This window comes from Procambarus clarkii, chromosome 52, assembly GCF_040958095.1.
Source record: "Procambarus clarkii isolate CNS0578487 chromosome 52, FALCON_Pclarkii_2.0, whole genome shotgun sequence".
NCBI lineage: Eukaryota > Metazoa > Arthropoda > Malacostraca > Decapoda > Cambaridae > Procambarus > Procambarus clarkii.
In genome coordinates this window covers 5,942,904-5,965,774 of record NC_091201.1, presented here as the reverse complement: position 1 = coordinate 5,965,774, position 22,871 = coordinate 5,942,904, and the positions used below count along the sequence as shown (strand labels likewise).

General features: G+C 43.0%; 1 protein-coding gene across 1 annotated transcript; it reads left to right on the top strand.

The window, feature by feature from the left end:
• The first annotated feature begins 18,853 nt into the window (after nucleotides 1–18,853).
• LOC138352050 (uncharacterized) lies at nucleotides 18,854–19,507 on the top strand. The gene has a single exon (XM_069304225.1). The coding sequence runs from the start codon at nucleotides 18,854–18,856 to the stop codon at nucleotides 19,505–19,507; it is 654 nt and encodes a 217-aa protein (XP_069160326.1).
• Nucleotides 19,508–22,871: the final 3,364 nt, after the last annotated feature.

Genomic DNA, 22,871 nt, shown 5'->3' with positions numbered 1-22,871 from the left:
ACTTCCTTTGTTAAGTACCTATGTTAATTTAACGTCATATGAATAGACATTCCATCCCCCGTATTCGGCCAAGCGCATATGAATGCATTTAGGATGGGAACTAGTTTGTTCTGGCCAGGCCACGACTCATCCCAGGTCATATAGTTACCGTGTGGCCACGACTCATCCCAGGTCATATAGTTACCGTGTGGCCACGACTCATCCCAGGTCATATAGTTACCGTGTGGCCACGACTCATCCCAGGTCATATAGTTACCGTGTGGCCACGACTCATCCCAGGTCATATAGTTACCGTGTGGCCACGACTCATCCCAGGTCATATAGTTACCGTGTGGCCACGACTCATCCCAGGTCATATAGTTACCGTGTGGCCACGACTCATCCCAGGTCATATAGTTACCGTGTGGCCACGACTCATCCCAGGTCATATAGTTACCGTGTGGCCACGACTCATCCCAGGTCATATAGTTACCGTGTGGCCACGACTCATCCCAGGTCATATAGTTACCGTGTGGCCACGACTCATCCCAGGTCATATAGTTACCGTGTGGCCACGACTCATCCCAGGTCATATAGTTACCGTGTGGCCACGACTCATCCCAGGTCATATAGTTACCGTGTGGCCACGACTCATCCCAGGTCATATAGTTACCGTGTGGCCACGACTCATCCCAGGTCATATAGTTACCGTGTGGCCACGACTCATCCCAGGTCATATAGTTACCGTGTGGCCACGACTCATCCCAGGTCATATAGTTACCGTGTGGCCACGACTCATCCCAGGTCATATAGTTACCGTGTGGCCACGACTCATCCCAGGTCATATAGTTACCGTGTGGCCACGACTCATCCCAGGTCATATAGTTACCGTGTGGCCACGACTCATCCCAGGTCATATAGTTACCGTGTGGCCACGACTCATCCCAGGTCATATAGTTACCGTGTGGCCACGACTCATCCCAGGTCATATAGTTACCGTGTGGCCACGACTCATCCCAGGTCATATAGTTACCGTGTGGCCACGACTCATCCCAGGTCATATAGTTACCGTGTGGCCACGACTCATCCCAGGTCATATAGTTACCGTGTGGCCACGACTCATCCCAGGTCATATAGTTACCGTGTGGTCGGGAGTTACCACATCCTCACCTTTGTGTTAATTCCTTAACATTAGAAATTCGTGTTACTATCCAATAGTTGAAAGTTACTGTGGTTTATTGTCTATGTAAATTATCCATCAGTTTTGAGAATAAAGATTCAGTCACTTTAAGTTGCCAAGTGAACATCAATTTGCTATTGTAGTGAACGCTGGCAAATGATGGAGACCTGCCAGCAGGCTTGGGTTAGCTTGCTTGCTTGAGGTCAAGGAAGATTTGATCAGTATGGTTTTGGGCGCCAGTAAGACAAGCGTGCTCTCGTTTTCAGAAGCAGGTAATAACCTGGCCCGAGGACCTGAAATTTAAGGTATCGTCTGTTGATTTAAGTGCAGTTTACAGGAAACTATGTAATCATTGCCTTTAAAATAATTATAGTCAGTCTAGAAAGTATTATTCATATAGCGTAATAATAAAGCGTTTTACTGAATTTTAAAGTGCTTAGTCAATTTCTCCCAACTTATTATATATTTAACTAGCAGTACCCGGCCACGCGTTGCTGTGGTTCAGCACTGAGCCACAGCAACCTTCCCAGTCCCCCAGTCCTCCCAACCATCCCCCCCTCACCCGTCACCTCGGCCTCCCAACCATTCCCCATTCCCCCATCCCCTCGTCATTGGTGCGGTGGTCACGGTACTGTGTACGTTTAGGGGTGATCCTGGACGGCATGGGTTCAAATCCTGGCTGGGTCAAAGAGTTCTTAGTGATATATGACTTGTGCGTTCATGCAGCTTTCTCACACACACACACATATATATATATATATATATATATATATATATATATATATATATATATATATATATATATATATATATATATATATTATTAAATATGACCGAAAAAGTAAGATTAATAATTCTAACACGAATTTTCTCAATGTTTCTTATATTTTTCTTCACTGTTGATGGTAACTGAAAAATCAATTCTCCAAAATTCATTTTTATTTCTAGTCTGACGCGACACTTGAGCGCGTTTCGTAAAACTTATTACATTTTCAAAGACTTTAGTTTACACACACACAACTTATAACTGAATAGAGCTTAAACATCTTCGATTTTATACCTGCATTTGGGTGAGGTGATATGTTACCACAGTTTTGGATGAGGTGAAAACAAACTTTCAACACAAGACAGAACACGAAACAATGGGTATAATATTTTGTAAGTTAAAGGGAAGAATGGAAGTAACTGCAAAGGGCCTATTGGCCCATATTTCCTGATGCTTCTATATTGGTGCAGAGTCTTGAAGTGGGTAGAATATAGTTGTGCATTAATTGGCTGTTGATTGCTGGCGTCGACTTCTTAATGTGTAGTGCCTCGCAGATATCTAGCCGCCTGCTATCGCAATATCTATCGATGATTTCCGTGTTTTTTGTTAAGACTTCTCTGGTGATGGTCTGGTTGTGGGAAGAGATTATATGTTCCTTAATGGAGCCCTGTTGCTTATGCATCGTTAATCACCTGGAAAGAGATGTTGTTGTCTTGCCTATATACTGAGTTCTTTGAGGCTTACAGTTCCCAAGTGGGCATTTGAAGGCATAGACGACATTGGTCTCTTTTAAAGCGTTCTGCTTTGTGTCTGGAGAGTTTCTCATGAGTAGGCTGGCCGTTTTCTTGGTTTTCTAGTAGATCTTCAATTGTATCTTCTGATTTTTGTCTGTCGGGATAACGTTCCTATTAACAATATCTTTCAGGACCCTTTCCTCCATTTTATGAGCTGTGGAAAAGAAGTTCCTGTAAAATAGTCTAATAGGGGGTACAAGTGTTGTGTTAGTTGTCTCTTCAGAGGTTGCATGGCGTTTCACCTTCCTTCTTATGATGTCTTCAACGAAACCATTGGAGAAGCCATTGTTGACTAGGACCTGCCTTACCCTACAGAGTTCTTCATCGACTTGCTTCCATCCTGAGCTGTGGCTGAGAGCACGGTCGACATAAGTGTTAACAATACTCCTCTTGTACCTGTCTGGGCAGTCACTGTTGGCATTGAGGCACATTCCTATGTTTGTTTCCTTAGTGTAGACTGCAGTGTGGAAACCTCCGCTCCTTTCCATGGCTGTTACATCTAGAAGGGCAGCTTCCCATCCTTCTCCATCTCGTAAGTGAAACGCAACACAGAATTCTGCTCAAATGCCTCCTTCAGCTCCTGCAGATGTCTGACATCAGGTACCTGTGTAAAAATGTCGTCAACATACCTGCAGTATATGCAGCCGGTTTCAAGTTCATGTCGACTAAGACCTTCTGTTCGATGGTACCCATGTAGAAGTTTGCAAACAGGACACCTAGGGGAAAACCCGTGGCGACCCCATCTACTTGCTTATACATGTGCCCATCCGGGCTCAAGAAGGGTGCCTCTTTAGTACAACCTTGGAGTAGTTTCCTTAGAATGTTTTCTGGTATGTCAAGAGGAGTACAGGCTGGATCACGATACACTCTGTCCGCTATCATCCCGATTGTTTCATCCACAGGTACGTTGGTAAACAGTGATTCTACGTCCAACGAAGCTCTCGATATATATATATATATATATATATATATATATATATATATATATATATATATATATATATATATATATATATATATATATATATATATATATGTATATATATATATATATATATATATATGTCGTACCTAGTAGCCAGAACTCACTTCTCAGCCTACTATTCAAGGCCCAATTTGCCTAATAAGCCAAGTTTTCCTGAATCAATATATTTTCTCTAATTTTTTTCTCATGAAATGATAAAGCTACCCATTTCATGGTGTATGAGGTCAATTTTTTTTAATTGGAGTTAAAATTAACGTAGATATATGACCGAACCAAACCAACCCTACCTAACCTAACCTATCCTATCTTTATAGGTTAGGTTAGGTTAGGTAGCCGAAAAAGTTAGGTTAGGTTAGGTTAGGTAGGTTAGGTAGTCGAAAAACAAATAATTCATGAAAACTTGGCTTATTAGGCAAATCGAGCCTTGCATAGTAGGCATAGAAGTGCGTTCTGGCTACTAAGTACGACATATATATATATATATATATATATATATATATATATATATATATATATATATATATATATATATATATATATATATATATGTCGTACCTAGTAGCCAGAACGCACTTCTCAGCCTACTATGCAAGGCCCGATTTGCCTAATAAGCCAAGTTTTCATGATTTAATGTTTTTTCGACTACCTAACCTACCTAACCTAACCTAACCTAACTTTTTCGGCTACCTAACCTAACCTAACCTATAAAGATAGGTTACGTTAGGTTAGGTAGGGTTGGTTAGGTTTGGTCATATATCTACGTTAATTTTAACTCCAATAAAATAAAATTGACCTCATACATAATGAAATGGGTAGCTTTATCATTTCATAAGTAAAATATTAGAGAAAATATATTATTTCAGAAAACTTGGCTTATTAGGCAAATCGGGCCTTGCATAGTAGCCTGAGAAGTGCGTTCTGGCTACTAGGTACGACATATATATATATATATATATATATATATATATATATATATATATATATATATATATATATATATATATATATATATATATAAATATATATATATATATATATATGTCGTACCTAATAGCCAGAACGCACTTCTCAGCCTACTATGCAAGGCCCGATTTGCTTAATAAGCCAAGTTTTCATGAATTAATGTTTTTTCGACTACCTAACCTAACCTAACCTAACTTTTTCGGCTACATAACCTAACCTAACCTATTAAGATAGTTTAGGTTAGGTTAGGTAGGGTTGGTTAGGTTCGGTCATATATCTACGTTAATTTTAACTCCAATAAAAATTTTTTTACCTCATACGTAATGAAATGGGTAGCTTTATCATTTCATAAGAAAAAAATTAGAGAAAATATATTAATTCAGGAAAACTTGGCTTGTTAAGCAAATCGAGCCTTGCATAGTAGGCTGAGAAGTGCGTTCTGGCTACTAGGTACGACATATATATATATATATATATATATATGTCGTACCTAGTAGCCAGAACTCACTTTTTGGCCTACTATTCAAGGCCCGATTTGCCTAATAAGCCAAGTTTTCCTGAATTAATATATTTTTTCTAATTTTTTTCTTATGAAATGATAAAGCTACCCATTTCATTATGTATGAGGTCAATTTTTTTTTATTGGAGTTAAAATTAACGTAGATATATGACCGAACCTAACCAACCCTACCTAACCTAACCTAACCTATCTTTATAGGTTAGGTTTGGTTAGGTAGCCGAAAAAGTTAGGTTAGGTTAGGTTAGGTAGGTTAGGTAGTCGAAAAACAATTAATTCATGAAAACTTGGCTTATTAGGCAAATCGGGCCTTGAATAGTAGACCAAAAAGTGAGTTCTGGCTACTAGGTACGACATATATATATATATATATATATATATATATATATATATATATATATATATATATATATATATATATATATGTATATATATATATATATATATATATATATATGTATATATATATATATATATATTTATATATATATATATATATATATATATATATATATATATATATATATATATATATATATATTTATATTGTGACGATAATCTCTTTCAAGAGAGATTGAGCCTGCTCTTCCCTACACATTTACGTCTTTCAAGTACAAGATATTATATTGAAGATACATCCACCAGTATCGCCAAACGTTTTGCCCAGGAAGCAAAGCGTACCAAGCACAACCCGACACACCGGCTACCGCCCGCCGACAATCAGCAAACTACTCATTCTCTGCCTGCCTGTTGCTGATTGGCTGGTGTGTCGTCGCACCTGCACTCACGCCACCACATGGGTCGACGTCTGGGCCAGCAGCACGCCGACTCCTCAGAATATCCCTGTGCTCCTTGGAGTTGACATCTCTCTATTAGTAGACTAAGCCCTGGCTGTCGTGTACTAAGGGAGGTGGCAGCTTGAAGCCAGTATTCTCAGCACCTGCTTTGATTTTTTAACTTGCACTTACTTGTCTTAGAGTAACTTTTCATTGCCAGTAATTATTCATGTTGTTTTGTTTGTTGACTTGTTTTTGAATTTTACGAGATTGTCTTTATTCATATCTTGTTTTCTAGAGTAATTAAAATTTCATTGTTTATACTTTGTGTTTTGTGTGTCTTCCCATTACCTTACCACAGACAAAAGGACAAACTTCTCTTTTTTTTTTGTTATGTGACGAGGCCCTGCCCCCAGCTTTTGAAACAGCCGAACACCAACGCTTTACTGTCACATTACATGGGGGCCTGTCCGGGAGCTTCACTCAGGTACTGGTAGCAGATTGTAAATTTGTGGTAAGCGTACTTGGCTTTGGTAAAGTAGCTTTTCACTATTTTCAATATTCAATTTTATTTTCATATGGTGCTGTGTGTATTGTGCATTCTGAGAGTAGCATATGGTGAAGGTGAGACAACTTTGGATTACGTGGTGACTGTAGGCCTCAGTCATTCTCTTAATTGGTCATCTCTCCCTCCGTGTTATTACTCGTGTTTACCATCTTTTGTCCCTAGGATATTTCTCATATTTTCGGCAGATCATCATATTGGTACCCTGGTACTGTAGTCTGTCCCCGGGTCAAGTGCACCTAATCTTCTGCAATCCGACGGTAGGAGGATAAAGAGGGCCATAGTTCCTCTCGCACGAACTTTAGTTGCTGAATTGGGACGTCAGTAGCAGTTCTCATCACCAGTTGACACCTCGCACCCCTACACGTCGGTCAGAGATGATGATATTTACATTGGTAGGGAATTAGCCTTCTTTTTCAGAGCACAAAAGTTTGCTAATTCTTTAAGTATCATATTTAATTTCAGTGGGAAAAACTTGCTTATGTCGTATAGAGACTCAGCAAGGTATGCCTACATTCTTGGACTACCTAATTCACTTTTGAGGCAATTAACTGTTTCATTTGTTTTAGAAACTCAGTTTCGCTTATTTAGTAGGATTTTCTTGCCCTTATCCTCTTACATTGAGTACCGGGTACAAGATTTCCTGCGACCTTGATTTATTAATCATTTATCATCTTGAAATTAACATTAATTGTTAACGATTCCACAGGATAGGTACCAGTTGCCACGTTGTCCTGTTTCTGACATTCACCATATCACAACAGTATATTCGTTGTGCATTTATTTGCTAATTTCGCCATGTTTTGTCTCCAAGCTTTCCGTGCAGATCCAGCAGGTGCAATAGGGACCTTAAGTCGTGCCAAGAGGACTGAATTACAAACTCTTGCACATGAGTATCAACTAGAAGTTCCCTACCAAGCCAACAAAAATGAACTACATAACCTGTTACTGGATCATCTCTTAGAGGAAGGTAAGATAGACTCTGAAACTCACGAAACTTACTTTATTGCAGATAAAACTGATTTGGCAACGATGAAACTCAAACTAGAGCTTGCCAAGATCGAACGCGAACAACAAAAAGAAGCTCTACAACTGAGGAAAGAGGAAGCCGCCTTGAGGAAAGAAGAACAGGAACGTGAAATCGCCCTCATGGAACGTGAGATTGCAATACTCCGTGAGCGGGAACGAATACAGCTTGAAACAAAACAACGCCAATTGGAGATGCAACGCGAACATGACAAACAACAAGCAACTCTGGCTATGGAATGTCGTCAACAAGAATTCGCGTTGGAAACTACACACCTCGCTCAACGCCAGCAAGCTACCGCCAGTCTTCCTGTCAGTTTCAATATCTCACATGCAAGTAAGTTAATGCCACCATTCGTAGAGACAGAAGTTGATGTATTTTTTACCACCTTTGAGATCCTTGCTAATCAACTTAGTTGGCCTGCCGACCAATGGGCAACCCTTCTCAGAGTATATTTCACAGGTAGAGCTGCAGTTACACTCAGTACTTTGGCTTCTGTGAATGACTACCAGACTCTGAAACAAGCAGTGTTGGACGCCTACCTTCTCTCCACCGAAAGTTATCGAAGGAAATTCCGTGACCACCTGAAGGCAAGTACCACTACCTTTCTCGAATTTGCTAACACCAAAAGGAGATATTTTATGAAATGGCTGGAAGCAGCACATGTCTCTACCTTTGCAGAACTCGTCAACCTCTTGCTAGTTGAAGAATTCTTGAGGCGTGTGCCGCCTCCTGTCCGTTTATATTTAGCAGATAAAGAAGAGACCGACAACCTAAAGTGTGCTAAGTCGGCTGACACTTACAGCCTCATCCACCGGCTGACACCAGAATCACCTTCCAGTAAGAAGTCTTGGTACAGTTACGAGAAAGTGAGTACCGATCAAGCTGGTTCGCAATTGTACTGTAAGTATTATAGACTCTGTGGACATACCATAGATAAATGTGGTAAGTCTCAATACAAAGGAAATACTGAATCAACTAAACCCAAACAGACTCCTCCTAAGTCCGGTAAGCCTGTGATGAATGTTGGTGTTCATGTTAAAGATCTTTCTCTTTTCAGTAAACACCTGAATACTGGAACTGTCTCTACCAACGGCTGTTACGGCCCTCTCGGGTCGCAACTGGGTTCGTACTCTGATGTTATTAGAGGAAGGGTATCCGGCCCCAAGCCAGTAGTGGCTTTCAAGGGATGAGATCCGTAACGCAAGTAAAATAAAAGGGGAAGGGAAAGAAAGGCAAAAACTTAAGATTATAATTAATACCTTCACCAATAAATAATATATAAAAGTTACACAGGGGGAGGGGTATTAACACTTATTTACACTGTAGTCTTCTTCTGAAGACTCTGGATCCTTTCGGTGCTGAGTCCTCGGTGCTCTCGTGGTCTCTTGACGAATCCTTCGATCAAGCTGAGTCTACCCCTGACACAGGCCAGCCAAAACACAGTTCCACTGGGGGCACCGCCGTGGAGGCCGTCAACCACAAGTCCAGCAGAACAGCTGGCAGGTCCCGGATCAGCAACGCTGGTCAAGCCACTCCACGAGCGATACTAGGGTAGCGCCCTAGTCAGGAGCCTCGTGTGATATCACAGATCACTCTCCTGTCTACAATACCCCAGTGGTTAATCGTCTCCAGCAGTCGGTCCCGGGTACGACAATCCTTCACTGCCGCTTCACAGGCAGGGTAACACCACAGTGTTCCTCCGGGAGGCGACTCACAGCTGCTGCAGCAAAACACAAGGTATGGGGACGGCTGCCTTGGGTAGACTGACTCAACTTCCCTTACAGCAGTCCCAGGTCGACTCTGTAAGCAGACACGTCATCAATAACTGGGACACACTAAAGCACCTCACAGGCTCAGACACAAACGCCCGACGTATCCAATCCATAGATGGCGCTGTCGTCTGAGCACCACCTCACCAGAGGTCAGCAGCGGCTGTGGTGTGAGCTGAACCGGACTGGAAACTGGCCCTTGTGGCCAGTACACCTTGTCCTCACCAGGTGTCGTCGTCCATTTGGTGGGGGTTACGGGAGCTGACCCACAGATGGCGCGGTCGTCACTGCTCCGTGCTCGGACGCTGGATCCGGGTTCGTAACAACGGCTAAAATCCGGAGGGACGTTTCAAACTGAAGATCTTGAGGGACACAGCGGCTCTTCAATCGATTATTTTGAAATCAGCTGTGCCCAATATCGCCAACACCGGAGCAACCGTCTTCATCACTGACCTCACTGCTACCACTCCTTATCCTCTCGCCAGAGTCCACCTGGATTGTCCCTTCGTGACCGGAGAAGTCCAAGTCGCCGTCAGGGAAAAGCCTTTTCCCATGCCTGGAGTGCAACTTCTCCTGGGCAACGACTTGGCAGAAGACCTGCAACCGACCAACCGACCATGACTTGATCGTCATGGACAAACCCCAGGTGTGTACCTCTGTAATGGATAATCCCATCTTTGAGTATGTTCCAGCAAAGGTTCTAGAGAGTGATGAAGTTTCTCCTCCGGTTTTAGTGACCACCCGTGCACAAGCTGCACGACCACAGCCAGCTGACTCTACTGCTACCGCTGTCCTTCAAGACCCTCAGAAACTACCCCCTGAATCTGACCAAGTTGGAGTTCCGTAAGTTACAGAGGGAAGATCTTACCTTGACACCATTATTCTTCCAGGCTGAGACTCAACCTGACAGTATTCCTGGGTTTTTCCTAGAGAACGAGTTGCTCTACCGCAGATATAGACCCAGTAAACTGAAGGAGGAGGACGATTGGGCCAACGTCGAACAACTAGTGATTCCTGCCAGCCTGCGGCCCACTATTCTACACCTGGCCCACGGAGCACTCTCACACTACGGATTTAACAAGACCTACCATGGAATCCGTCAAGACTACTACTGGCCAGGTATGGTAAATAGCGTCAAACAGTACGTCAAACAGTGTCATACATGTCAGATGGCAGGTAAACCGAACATCTCTATCCCCAGAGCACCACTGACTCCCATACAGGTGCCTGCAGAACCTTTCCACAGACTTATTATAGACTGTGTTGGTCCTTTACCTCAGACCAGTTCAGGTAACGCCTATATCTTAACCATCCTGTGTCCTACCACCAGATTCCCCATAGCATTTCCAGTAAAGAACATTACGGCTGCAACGGTTGTGAAACACTTATTGAAGATCTTCACCTAGTATGGATTTCCAAGGGAGGTTCAGAGCGACTGTGGCACCAACTTCACCAGTGATCTCTTCAAGAGGACACTGGAAGAGTTCAACATCAAACAGGTATTGTCCAGCCCCTATCATCCTGCTTCACAGGGTTATCTTGAGCGTAGTCATCAGACTATTAAAGCACTCCTGAAGAAGTTTTGTAATGAAACCTCTAAGGATTGGGATAAGCAAATTGACCTGATAATGTGCATCTATAGAAGTCTTCCCAATGAGTCTCTAGGAGTATCTCCTTATGAGATGCTCTACGGACGTAAGTGCCGTACTCCTCTCAAAGCTTTCAAAGACTCTCTACGTGATGCCACCTTCAGTGAGCATCAGAATGTGCCCCAGTTTCTTCAAAACCTACAACACATTCTAGAGAGGGTACACAGTTTTGCCAAAGATAATCTATTGAAAGCACAGGAGAGGATGAAGACTCATTACGACCAGACCAGCAAAGTAAGGAAATTTAAACCGGGAGACTTCGTGCTTGCCTATTTCCCTATCCCAGGTTCTCCTTTGCAAAACAGGTTTTCAGGACCCTTCCGCATCAAGGAGTGCAGAAACAACCACAACTACGTTCTAGAGACTCCAGATAGGCGGCGGAAGACCCAGTTGTGCCACGTCAACCTCCTGAAGCTATATAACGGTACTCCTCCCACTGTAATGATAACATATTCTTCCTTTAAAGGTCCATACATTTACAGTGAGACCTTCCCTGCTTCTCCTCCCGAAAGCACTGACACGGAGTCAGCGCTTTCCAATTCGGAAATCCTAACTGATCTTCATAATTATTTTCAGGACAATCATAGTGCACCTCTCATCAAGATCTCAAAGAACATCAGGAGTTGTTCCGAGATGATTCACAAGAGCGTAATGTTACCCAGCACGACATCCAACTGCTCCCTGACACCCGGCCGATTCGTCAACCCTTCTACCGAATCAGCCCTAGCAAGAAGGAAGTCATGCGTGCTGAGGTGCAGTACCTCTTGGATCATGGACTGGCTACACCTTGTGAGTCCCCCTGGGCCTCACCCTGTATCTTGGTGCCAAAACCCCAAGGTAAGGTTAGACTTTGCACGGACTACCGTAAATTAAATAATGTGACTGTCAAGGATGCATACCCCTTGCCACGGATAGATGTCTTTCTTGACGCCATTGGTAATGCCCAGTACTTGTCCCAAGTGGACTTGCTCAAGGGGTATTATCAAGTGTGTCTAACAGAGCGAGCCAAAGAAATATCTGCCTTTATCACTCCTTTTGGACTTTTCAGGTATGAACGCCTTCCTTTCGGATTATGTAATGCCCCGGCCACCTTTCAGAGAGCTGTCAACCGCGTCATCCAGGGCTTGGATAACACCTACGCCTATTTGGATGATATCGTTGTAGCATCCAACACCTGGAGTGAACATCTGCTCCAGCTGCAACGACTGTTCGCCAAGCTCCTGACAGCCGGCCTCACCATCAACCTGGGCAAGTCCACATTTGCCAAAGGTAAAGTGCGTTATCTGGGTCATGTAATAGAGAGTGGCAGCCTAGCTCCGTTAGACACACACACTCAAGCCATCCAGCATTATCCACAGCCTACCACCAGGAAGCAGCTCCTGCGCGTCCTTGGTCTTGCCTCCTACTACCGTAGGTTTGTGAGAAATTTTAGTACGGTAGCAACACCATTAATTACTTTAACCAGTCCCAAGCAACGGTATAATTGGACCATGCAGAAAACCGTTGCTTTCGAACAACTCAAATTCCTGCTCTGTTCTAATCCTATTCTCGCCTCGCCAGATATCACCAAGCCTTTCATCCTTCCTGTCGACGCCAGTGGTACCGGCATCGGGGGTGTCCTGATGCAGCAACGAGGCGAGGAGGTTCTGCCTGTCAGTTACTACAGCTACAAGTTGAAACCCCACCAGAGGAAATACAGCACTATCGAGAAGGAGCTACTCTCCATCGTCCTGAATCTCCAGCACTTTGCTCCATACCTACAAGGTGCCAGGTCTACCACCATCTTCTCAGACCACAATCCTCTCCGCTTCTTACATCAAGCCCAATTCAATAACCAACGTCTTCTACGATGGGCTTTATATCTGCAAGATTTCAACCTGGAGATCCGCTATATCAAGGGTTCTGACAACATCATAGCCGACGCCCTCTCCAGAGTCTATGAAGTAGAAGCAACTCCAACTATCACTCTACCACATGAAGACGCAACTTCTTCCAGAACCGCAGGCTTTGGGGGGGAGAGTTGTGACGATAATGTCTTTCAAGAGAGATTGAGCCTGCTCTTCCCTACACATTTACATCTTTCAAGTACAAGATATTATATTGAAGATACGTCCACCAGTATCGCCAAACGTTTTGCCCAGGAAGCAAAACGTACCAAGCACAACTTGACACACCGGCTACCGCCCGCCGTCAACCAGCAAACTACTCATTCTCCGCCTGCCTGTTGCTGATTGGCTGGTGTGTCGTCGCACCTGCACTCACGCCACCACATGAGTCGACGTCTGGGCCAGCAGCACGCCGACTCCTCAGAATATCCCTGTGCTCCTTGGAGTTGACATCTCTCTATTAGTAGACTAAGCCCTGGCTGTCGTGTACTAAGGGAGGTGGCAGCTTGAAGCCAGTATTCTCAGCACCTGCTTTGATTTTTTAACTTGCACTTACTTGTCTTAGAGTAACTTTTCATTGCCAGTAATTATTCATGTTGTTTTGTTTGTTGACTTGTTTTTGAATTTTACGAGATTGTCTTTATTCATATCTTGTTTTCTAGAGTAATTAATATTTCATTGTTTATACTTTGTGTTTTGTGTCTTCCCATTACCTTACCACAGACAAAAGGACAAACTTCTCTTTTTTTTTATGTGACGAGGCCCTGCCCCCAGCTTTTGAAACAGCCGAACACCAACGCTTTACCGTCACAATATATATATATATATATATATATATATATATATATATATATATATATATATATATATATATATATATATATATATATATATATATATATATATATATAAATGTAACTTCGTTTGTTCAAAATCGCTAATCTCCGAAAGTTCTTGACCAATTGCTTTGAAATTTTCACACAATGTTCCATTCGCATCCTCGCATCCGAGCAGGTTTATATATATACATATTATATTGATGTCACGTCTGTGTTGCGTGGAAAAAACATGCTTTGTTGAAAAACTGAAAAACTGTGTTTTTCGTGTGAGGGAATCTTCGAAACCTCTTTACTGATTGCTTTGAAATTTTGACACAACATTGCATTCGAATAGGCGCGTGCTTTTATATACTTACTATATAAATGCCTCACCTGTGACAGGAAAAAAAAACATGCGTTTTTGAAAAACTGCACCATCTGTTGCACGTAAGAGCAACACACGCTCTAATCTCCGAAACTTCGTCACCAATTGCTTTGAAATTTTGACACAACGTTCCATTCGAATACGTGCGTGTTTTTATATTCCTACTATATATATATCACACACCTGTAATGGATAAAAACATGCTTTTTTGAAAAACAGCGCCATCTGTTGTACATAATAGCAACACACACATGCTATACTACATATGTTATGATTCCATTTCAGTGTTTCCGATTGGATTGATAAATTGAATTTTTATAGATTTCCATTTATTTTCATTTTGATTTATTTATTTTGTTTGACATTGCGTTGGAATTGAGCTGTGTTGTTTACCATACCGTTAATTTCCTGAGTATAGTTTATTTTTCATTGTTTTTCATTTCATTTTTTTTTAAATGTTTGTCATAAATTTCAGTGATGGGTACACCAGATCATTTGATGTTCCCAATTTTCTGATGGGAACATCAAATCGTTTGGGAAGGCATCAAAAGAGGGAGTGGGGAATGTTGGGAATGACAAGGGGACAGGAGGGGGAGAAAAGGGGGACAGGGAAAGGAGTAATAGCGGGGAGGGCGAGGGGAAGGGGCAGTAGGGGATGGTGGGGAGGACGAGGGGACACGAGAAGGGGTAATGGTTGGGAGGACCAGGGGACGGGGGAGTTGGGAATGGTCAGGACGAGGGGATGGGGGAGTGGGAGATGGTGGGGAGGACGAGGGGACGGTGGAGAGGGGAATGATTAGGAGGACGAGGGGACTGTGGAGTGGGGGATGGTGGGTAGGACAATGGGACGGGAGAGGGTGGGATTGGTGGAGAGGATGAGGGGACGGGGGAGAGAGGAATGGTTGGGAGGATGATAGGACAGGGGAGGGGAGAATGTTGGGCAAAGCACATGTGTTGTTGAGCCACAACAACGCATGGCCGGGTACAGCCACACGTTGTGTACAGTATATATATATATATATATATATATATATATATATATATATATATAAGTATATTTTGGTAGCAGTCTTTCCTGTAGACATATATTATTAAATATGACCGAAAAAGTAAGATTAATAATTCTAACACGAATTTTCTCAATCTTTCGTACATTACGCTTCACTGTTGGGGGTAAATCAAAAATCAATTCTCCAAAATTCATTTTTATTTCTAGTCTGACGCGACACGGGCGCGTTTCGTAAAACTTATTACATTTTCAAAGACTTTAGTTCACAAATACACAACTGAATAGAACTTACGTATCTCCGATTTTATATCTACATTTGAGTGAGGTGGATGGGGTGATGTGGCATTAACACAAGACAGAACAAAATGTGGTATTAATAGGGTATTAATTTCATCAACACAAGACAGAACAAGAGTATTAATAGGGTATTAATTTCATCAACACAAGACAGAACACGAAGCAATGGATATTGAATAGAAGTGTTTGTAGAAAGCCTATTGGTCCATATTTCTTGATGCTTCTATGTTGGAGCGGAGTCTTGAGGTGGGTAGAATATAGTTGTGCAATAATTGGCTGTTGATTGCTGGTGTTGACTTCTTGATGTGTAGTGCCTCGCAAACGTCAAGCCGCCTGCTATCGCTGTATCTATCGATGATTTCTGTGTTGTTTACTAGGATTTCTCTGGCGATGGTTTGGTTGTGGGAAGAGATTATATGTTCCTTAATGGAGCCCTGTTGCTTATGCATCGTTAAACGCCTAGAAAGAGATGTTGTTGTCTTGCCTATATACTGGGTTTTTTGGAGCTTACAGTCCCCAAGTGGGCATTTGAAGGCATAGACGACGTTAGTCTCTTTTAAAGCGTTCTGTTTTGTGTCTGGAGTGTTTCTCATGAGTAGGCTGGCCGTTTTTCTGGTTTTATAGTAAATCGTCAGTTGTATCCTCTGATTTTTGTCTGTAGGGATAACGTTTCTATTAACAATATCTTTCAGGACCCTTTCCTCCGTTTTATGAGCTGTGGAAAAGAAGTTCCTGTAAAATAGTCTAATAGGGGGTATAGGTGTTGTGTTAGTTGTCTCTTCAGAGGTTGCATGGCTTTTCACTTTCCTTCTTATGATGTCTTCGACGAAACCATTGGAGAAGCCGTTATTGACTAGGACCTGCCTTACCCAAGGCAGGTAAGGCAGGTCCTAGTCAATAACGGCTTCTCCAATGGTTTCGTCGAAGACATCATAAGAAGGAAAGTGAAAAGCCATGCAACCTCTGAAGAGACAACTAACACAACACCTATACCCCCTATTAGACTATTTTACAGGAACTTCTTTTCCACAGCTCATAAAACGGAGGAAAGGGTCCTGAAAAATATTGTTAATAGAAACGTTATCCCTACAGACAAAAATCAGAGGATACAACTGACGATTTACTATAAAACCAGAAAAACGGCCAGCCTACTCATGAGAAACTCTCTAGACACAAAACAGAACGCTTTTAAAGAGACTAACGTCGTCTATGCCTTCAAATGCACACTTGGGGATTGTAAGCTCCAAAAAACCCAGTATATAAGCAAGACAACAACATCTCTTTCTAGGCGTTTAACGATGCATAAGCAACAGGGCTTCATTAAGGAACATATAATCTCTTCCCACAACCAAACCATCGCCAGAGAAATCCTAGTAAACAACACAGAAATCATCGATAGATACAGCGATAGCAGGCGGCTTGACGTTTGCGAGGCACTACGCATCAAGAAGTCAACACCAGCAATCAACAGCCAATTATTGCACAACTATATTCTACCCACCTCAAGACTCCGCTCCAATATAGAAGCATCAAGAAATATGGACCAATAGGCTTTCTACAAACACTTCTATTCAATATCCATTGCTTCGTGTTCTGTCTTGTGTTGATGAAATTAATACCCTATTAATACTCTTGTTCTGTCTTTTGTTGATGAAATTAATACCCTATTAATACCACATTTTGTTCTGTCTTGCGTTAATGCCACATCACCCCATCCACCTCACTCAAATGTAGATATAAAATCGGAGATACGTAAGTTCTATTCAGTTGTGTATTTGTGAACTACAGTCTTTGAAAATGTAATAAGTTTTACGAAACGCGCCCGTGTCGCGTCAGACTAGAAATAAAAATGAATTTTGGAGAATTGATTTTTGATTTACCTCCAACAGTGAAGCGTAATGTACGAAAGATTGAGAAAATTCGTGTTAGAATTATTAATCTTACTTTTTCGGTCATATTTAATAATATATATATATATATATATATATATATATATATATATATATATATATATATATATATATATATATATATATATATATATGTATATATATATATATATATATATATATATATATATATATGTATATATATATATATATATATATATATATATATATATATATACATATATATATATATATATATATATATATATATATATATATATATATATGTATATATATATATGTGTGTGTGTCTTACCTACACTTGAAACGATCTAGGAATCCTACGTGTATTATAATACCCGGCAATGGGTTCAACAAAACAACACCTTTGTTTACAAGCCAGTATTTACCCAGGTCTTTCTTGTATTTACCCAGGTTTTACCTGTATTTACCCATGTCATGCCTGTATCTACCACCTGACGCACTCCTGGGCGCCTGACAGCTGGGTGGACAGCTACTCGGAGTCGTAGTCCTGAGGTTCCGGGTTCGATCCCCGGTGGAGGCAGAGACAAATGGGCAAAATGTTTTTTTCACCCTGATGTCCCTGTTACCTAGCAGTAAATAGGTACCTGAGAGTTAGACAGTTGTTACGGGCTGCTTCCTTGGGGGGGGGGGTGTAACAAAAAGGAAGCTTGGTCGAGATCGGGCCGCGGGGATGTTAAGCCCCAAAATCATCTAGAGATAACCTCAAGATAACTAAGACTTTACTTGTATTTACCCAGGTCTTGCCTGTGTTTACCCATGTCTTGTCTGTAGTTACCCAAGTCTTATATTTACCCAGATCTTGCCTGGATTTACCAAGGTCTTGCCTGTATTTACCCCAGGTCTTGCATGTATCTACCCAGGTCTTGCCTGTATTTACCCACGTCTTGCCTGTATTTACCCAGATCTTGCCTGTATTTACCCACGTCTTGCCTGTATTTACCCCACGTCTTGCCTGTATTTACCCACGTCTTGCCTGTATTTACGCAGGTCTTGCCTGTATTTACCCACGTCTTGCCTGTATTTACCCCACGTCTTGCCTGTATTTACCCAGGTCTTACCTATATTTACGCATGTCTTTCTTAAATATAAACTTACCCAATTTATATCCATTGGTTCGAGTCCTTTTTCGTGTTGATATATTTAGCACCTCATTATATCCCATTTAATATATACCTCAACCATTTATAGTTCAAAAGACGGTACTGAGACAATGAAGACTAAGTACACTTGCTACGTCTAACACATAACACTAAGTACATCTACCCCGTACCATACCCTTAATGTCCTTATCCAACCCGGAGACAGTCACCAGAGAGCTGCTCACTACGACACCGAAATAATCAACAGATACGACAATAAAAGAGAATGGGACATAGCTGAAGTACTTCACATAAAATGTTCTCTGCAGATATTCTTTTTCCGACTTCCTTCCCAAGTTAAGACCCTATGAAATATAGATTCGTATTGAATCACTGATCGAGCCGATATTATTATCAGCATATCCAAGAGATCATCTGATTCATATATATATATAATTAACATTCCATATGGATGCCTGAGCCCCCCGCTCACACAGATCTCAGCCCCCCGCCCACACAGATCTCAGCCCACCGCCGACACAGGCTTCAGCCCACCGCCCACACAGGCCTCAGCCCACCGCCCACACAGGCCTCAGCCCACCGCCCACACAGGCCTCAGCCCACCGCCCACACAGGCCTCAGCCCACCGCCCACACAGGCCTCAGCCCCCCGCCCACACAGGCCTCAGCCCACCGCCCACACAGGCCTCAGCCTACCGCCCACACAGGCCTCAGCCCACCGCCCACACAGGCCTCAGCCCCCCGCCCACACAGGCCTCAGCCCACCGCCCACACAGGCCTCAGCCCACCGCCCACACAGGCCTCAGCCCCCCGCCCACACAGGCCTCAGCCCACCGCCCACACAGGCCTCAGACCACCGCCCACACACGCCTCAGCCCACCGCCCACACAGGCCTCAGCCCACCGCCCACACAGGCCTCAGCCCACCGCCCACACAGGCCTCAGCCCACCGCCCACACAGGCCTCAGCCCACCGCCCACACACGCCTCAGCCCACCGCCCACACAGGCCTCAGACCACCGCCCACAGCCACAAGAAATACAACCACTTTACCCCAAAGGAATTCCCGCCCTCGGCGGCGCCGCCTCAGCGTGGCGATGGAGCCTAAGAGCGTATTAACCCACCAACAGTGCGGACCTGTGTTTATGGTAATGGCCGCGCGCTGTGTGGGTCTCTGTACAAGCTGCGCGACATATATCACTCGCGCCCCTCGCCGCGAGGGCACCACTCGCGCTTTTCGCTCTCCCGATTTAGCGAGGTAAGAACATTGCTCCTTCGGGGACTGTAAGATATTTAGAGTTTCTTGATTTTTTTTTTTTTTTGGGGGGGGGGAGCGTTCCTCGGATTTTTTTGTATTTTGTGGACCACTTATTTTCACACACACACACACACGCACACACACACACACACACACACACACACACACACACACACACACACACACACACACACACACACACACACACACACACACACACACACACACACACACATACACACACACACACACACACACACATGCACACACACACACACACACACACACACACACACACACACACACACACACACACACACACACACACACACACACACACACACACATGCACACACACACACACACACACACACACACACACACACACACACACACACACACACACACACACACACACACACACACACACACACACACACACATGCACACACACACACACACACACACACACACACACACACACACACACACACACACACACACACACATACACACACACACACACACACACACACACACACACACACACACACACACACACACACACACACACACACACACACACACACACACACACACACACACACACACACACACACACACACACACACACACACACACACACACACACACACACTCACACACTCACACACACACACACACACAGAACTTTGTTCAGAACTTTGTATACCACATACGTCAGGCCAATCCTGGAGTATGCAGGTCCAGCATGGAGTCCATATCTAGTCAAGCATAAGACTAAACTGGAAAAGGTTCAAAGGTTTGCCACCAGACTAGTACCCGAGCTGAGAGGTATGAGCTACGAGGAGAGACTACGGGAATTAAACCTCACTTCGCTGGAGGACAGAAGAGTTACGGGGGACATAATCACCACATTCAAGATTCTCAATGGAATTGATAGGGTAGATAAAGACAGGCTATTTAACACAAGGGGCACACGCACAAGGGGACACAGGTGGAAACTGAGTGCCCAAATGAGCCACAGAGATATTAGAAAGAACTTTTTTAGTGTCAGAGAGGTTGACAAATGGAATGCATTAGGAGGTGATGTGGTGGAGGCTGAATACATACACAGTTTCAAGTGTAGATATGATAGAGCCCAATAGTCTCAGGAATCTGTACACCTGTTGATTGACGGTTGAGAGGCGGGAACAAAGAGCCAGAGCTCAACCCCCGCGAACACAACTAGGTGAGTACACACACACAAGAGAAGAGCAGCTGAGAAAAAGTATGAAAATGATGTAGCTAATAAAGCCAAGACTGAACCAAAGCAACTCCACAGTCACATCAGGAGGAAAAAACAGTGAAGGAACAGGTGGTGAAACTTAGAACGGGTGAGGAAAGGTACACAGAGAATGACAAAAAAGAGGTGTGTGAAGAACTCAACAAAATGTTCCAGGAGGTCTTTACAAAAGAACAAGGTGAGGTCACTGAGCTAGGGGAGGTGACGGCTTTCAAAGGGTTCAAAATTACAAGAGAAGAGGTCAAGAGGCATCTGTTGGATTTGGATGTGAGAAAGGCTGCTAACCCGGACGGAATCTCACAATGGGTACTGGAAGAGTGTGCAGAAGCACTTTGCTTGCTACTCTCCATTGTGTATCGTATGTCACTGGAGACGAGAGAGCTACCAGAAATATGGAAGACAGTTAATGTAGTCCCAATATACAAAAAGGGTGACAGACAAGAGGCACTGAACTACAGGCCAGTGTCCTTAACTTGTATACCATGCAAGGTGATGGAGAAGATTGTGAGAAAAAACCTAGTAACACATCTGGAGAGAAGGGACTTCGTGACAACCCATCAACGTGGGTTCAGGGAGGGTAAATCTTGCCTTACAGGCTTAATAGAATTCTATGATCAGGTGACAAAGATTTAGCAAGAAAGAGAAGGATGGGCATTTTCTTGGACTGTCGGAAAGCCTTTGACACAGTACCCCATAAGAGGCTGATGCATAAGCTGGAGAAACAGGCAGAAGTAACTGGTAGGGCGCTCCAGTGGATAAGGGAGGTACCTAAGCAATAGGAAGCCGAGAGTTACAGTGAGGGATAAGACCTCAGATTGGCGTGAAGTCACCAGTGAAGCCCGACAGGGCACTGTACTCGGACCTATCCTGTTTTTGATATACGTAAATGATCTCCCGGAGGGTATAGACTCATTCCTCTCAATGTTTGCTGACGATGCCAAAATTATGAGAAGGATTAAGACAGAGGAGGACAACTTGAGGCTTCAAGAAGACCTGGACAAGTTGCAGGAATGGTCAAACAAGTGGTTGTTAGAGTTTAACCCGAGCAAATGTAGTGTAATGAAGATAGGTGTAGGGAGCAGGAGACTAGATACAAGGTATCATAGGGAGATGAAATACTTCAAGAGTCAGAGAGAGAGAAAGACCTGGGGGTTGATATCATGCCAGACCTGTCCCTTGAAGCCCATATCAAGAGGATAACATTAGTGGCATATATCAGGCTGGCTAACATATGAACGGTCTATAAATAAAAATGAATTTTGGAGAATTGAAATTTCAATTACCATCGACAGTGAAGAAAAACATAAGAAATATTGAGAAAATTTGCGTTAGAATTATTAATCTTACCTTTTCGGTCATATTCAACAACATATGTTTACTGAAAGACTGCTATACTAATATTAAAACGCACGACTCAGCAGCAAGAAACCAAGCCTTCACGATAAAATATCGCCAAGATCTGATTCGAAATCAGATACACAAGGCAGAGAATGAGATCAAAGACAGCAAAACGCAACTACTTCACACTACAAACCAATGGAGAAACAGCAACATCGACGAAGACCTTCGTACTCGTAACGACCAACACCTCGACATCCTTACAGATCGACATCACCAAAGCACCGAAACAATGTTCATCATCAAGAAACTGACAACATTATTTGGAAGACCTATGGCGATTCCATTACCCAGAGATGGCTTCTAAAACGTTGCTGGAATCAACCTCACTGAGGACCAAATCACCCCCTTACTTTATTTACTCCCTTACAATATCTTTCAGGACCCTTTCCTCTGTTTTTTTGAGCCGTTGAAAAGAAGTTCCTGTAAAATAGTCTAATAGGGGGTACATGTGTTGTGTTAGTTGTCTCTTCAGAGGTTGCATGGCGTTTCACCTTCATCTCCTTGTTCTCACGTAGGCTCTTAGCTGCC

Excerpts from the sequence above, each read along its gene's own strand:
- LOC138352050 (XM_069304225.1), top strand. The coding sequence starts at position 18,854 with ATGCCTGAGCCCCCCGCTCACACAGATCTCAGCCCCCCGCCCACACAG.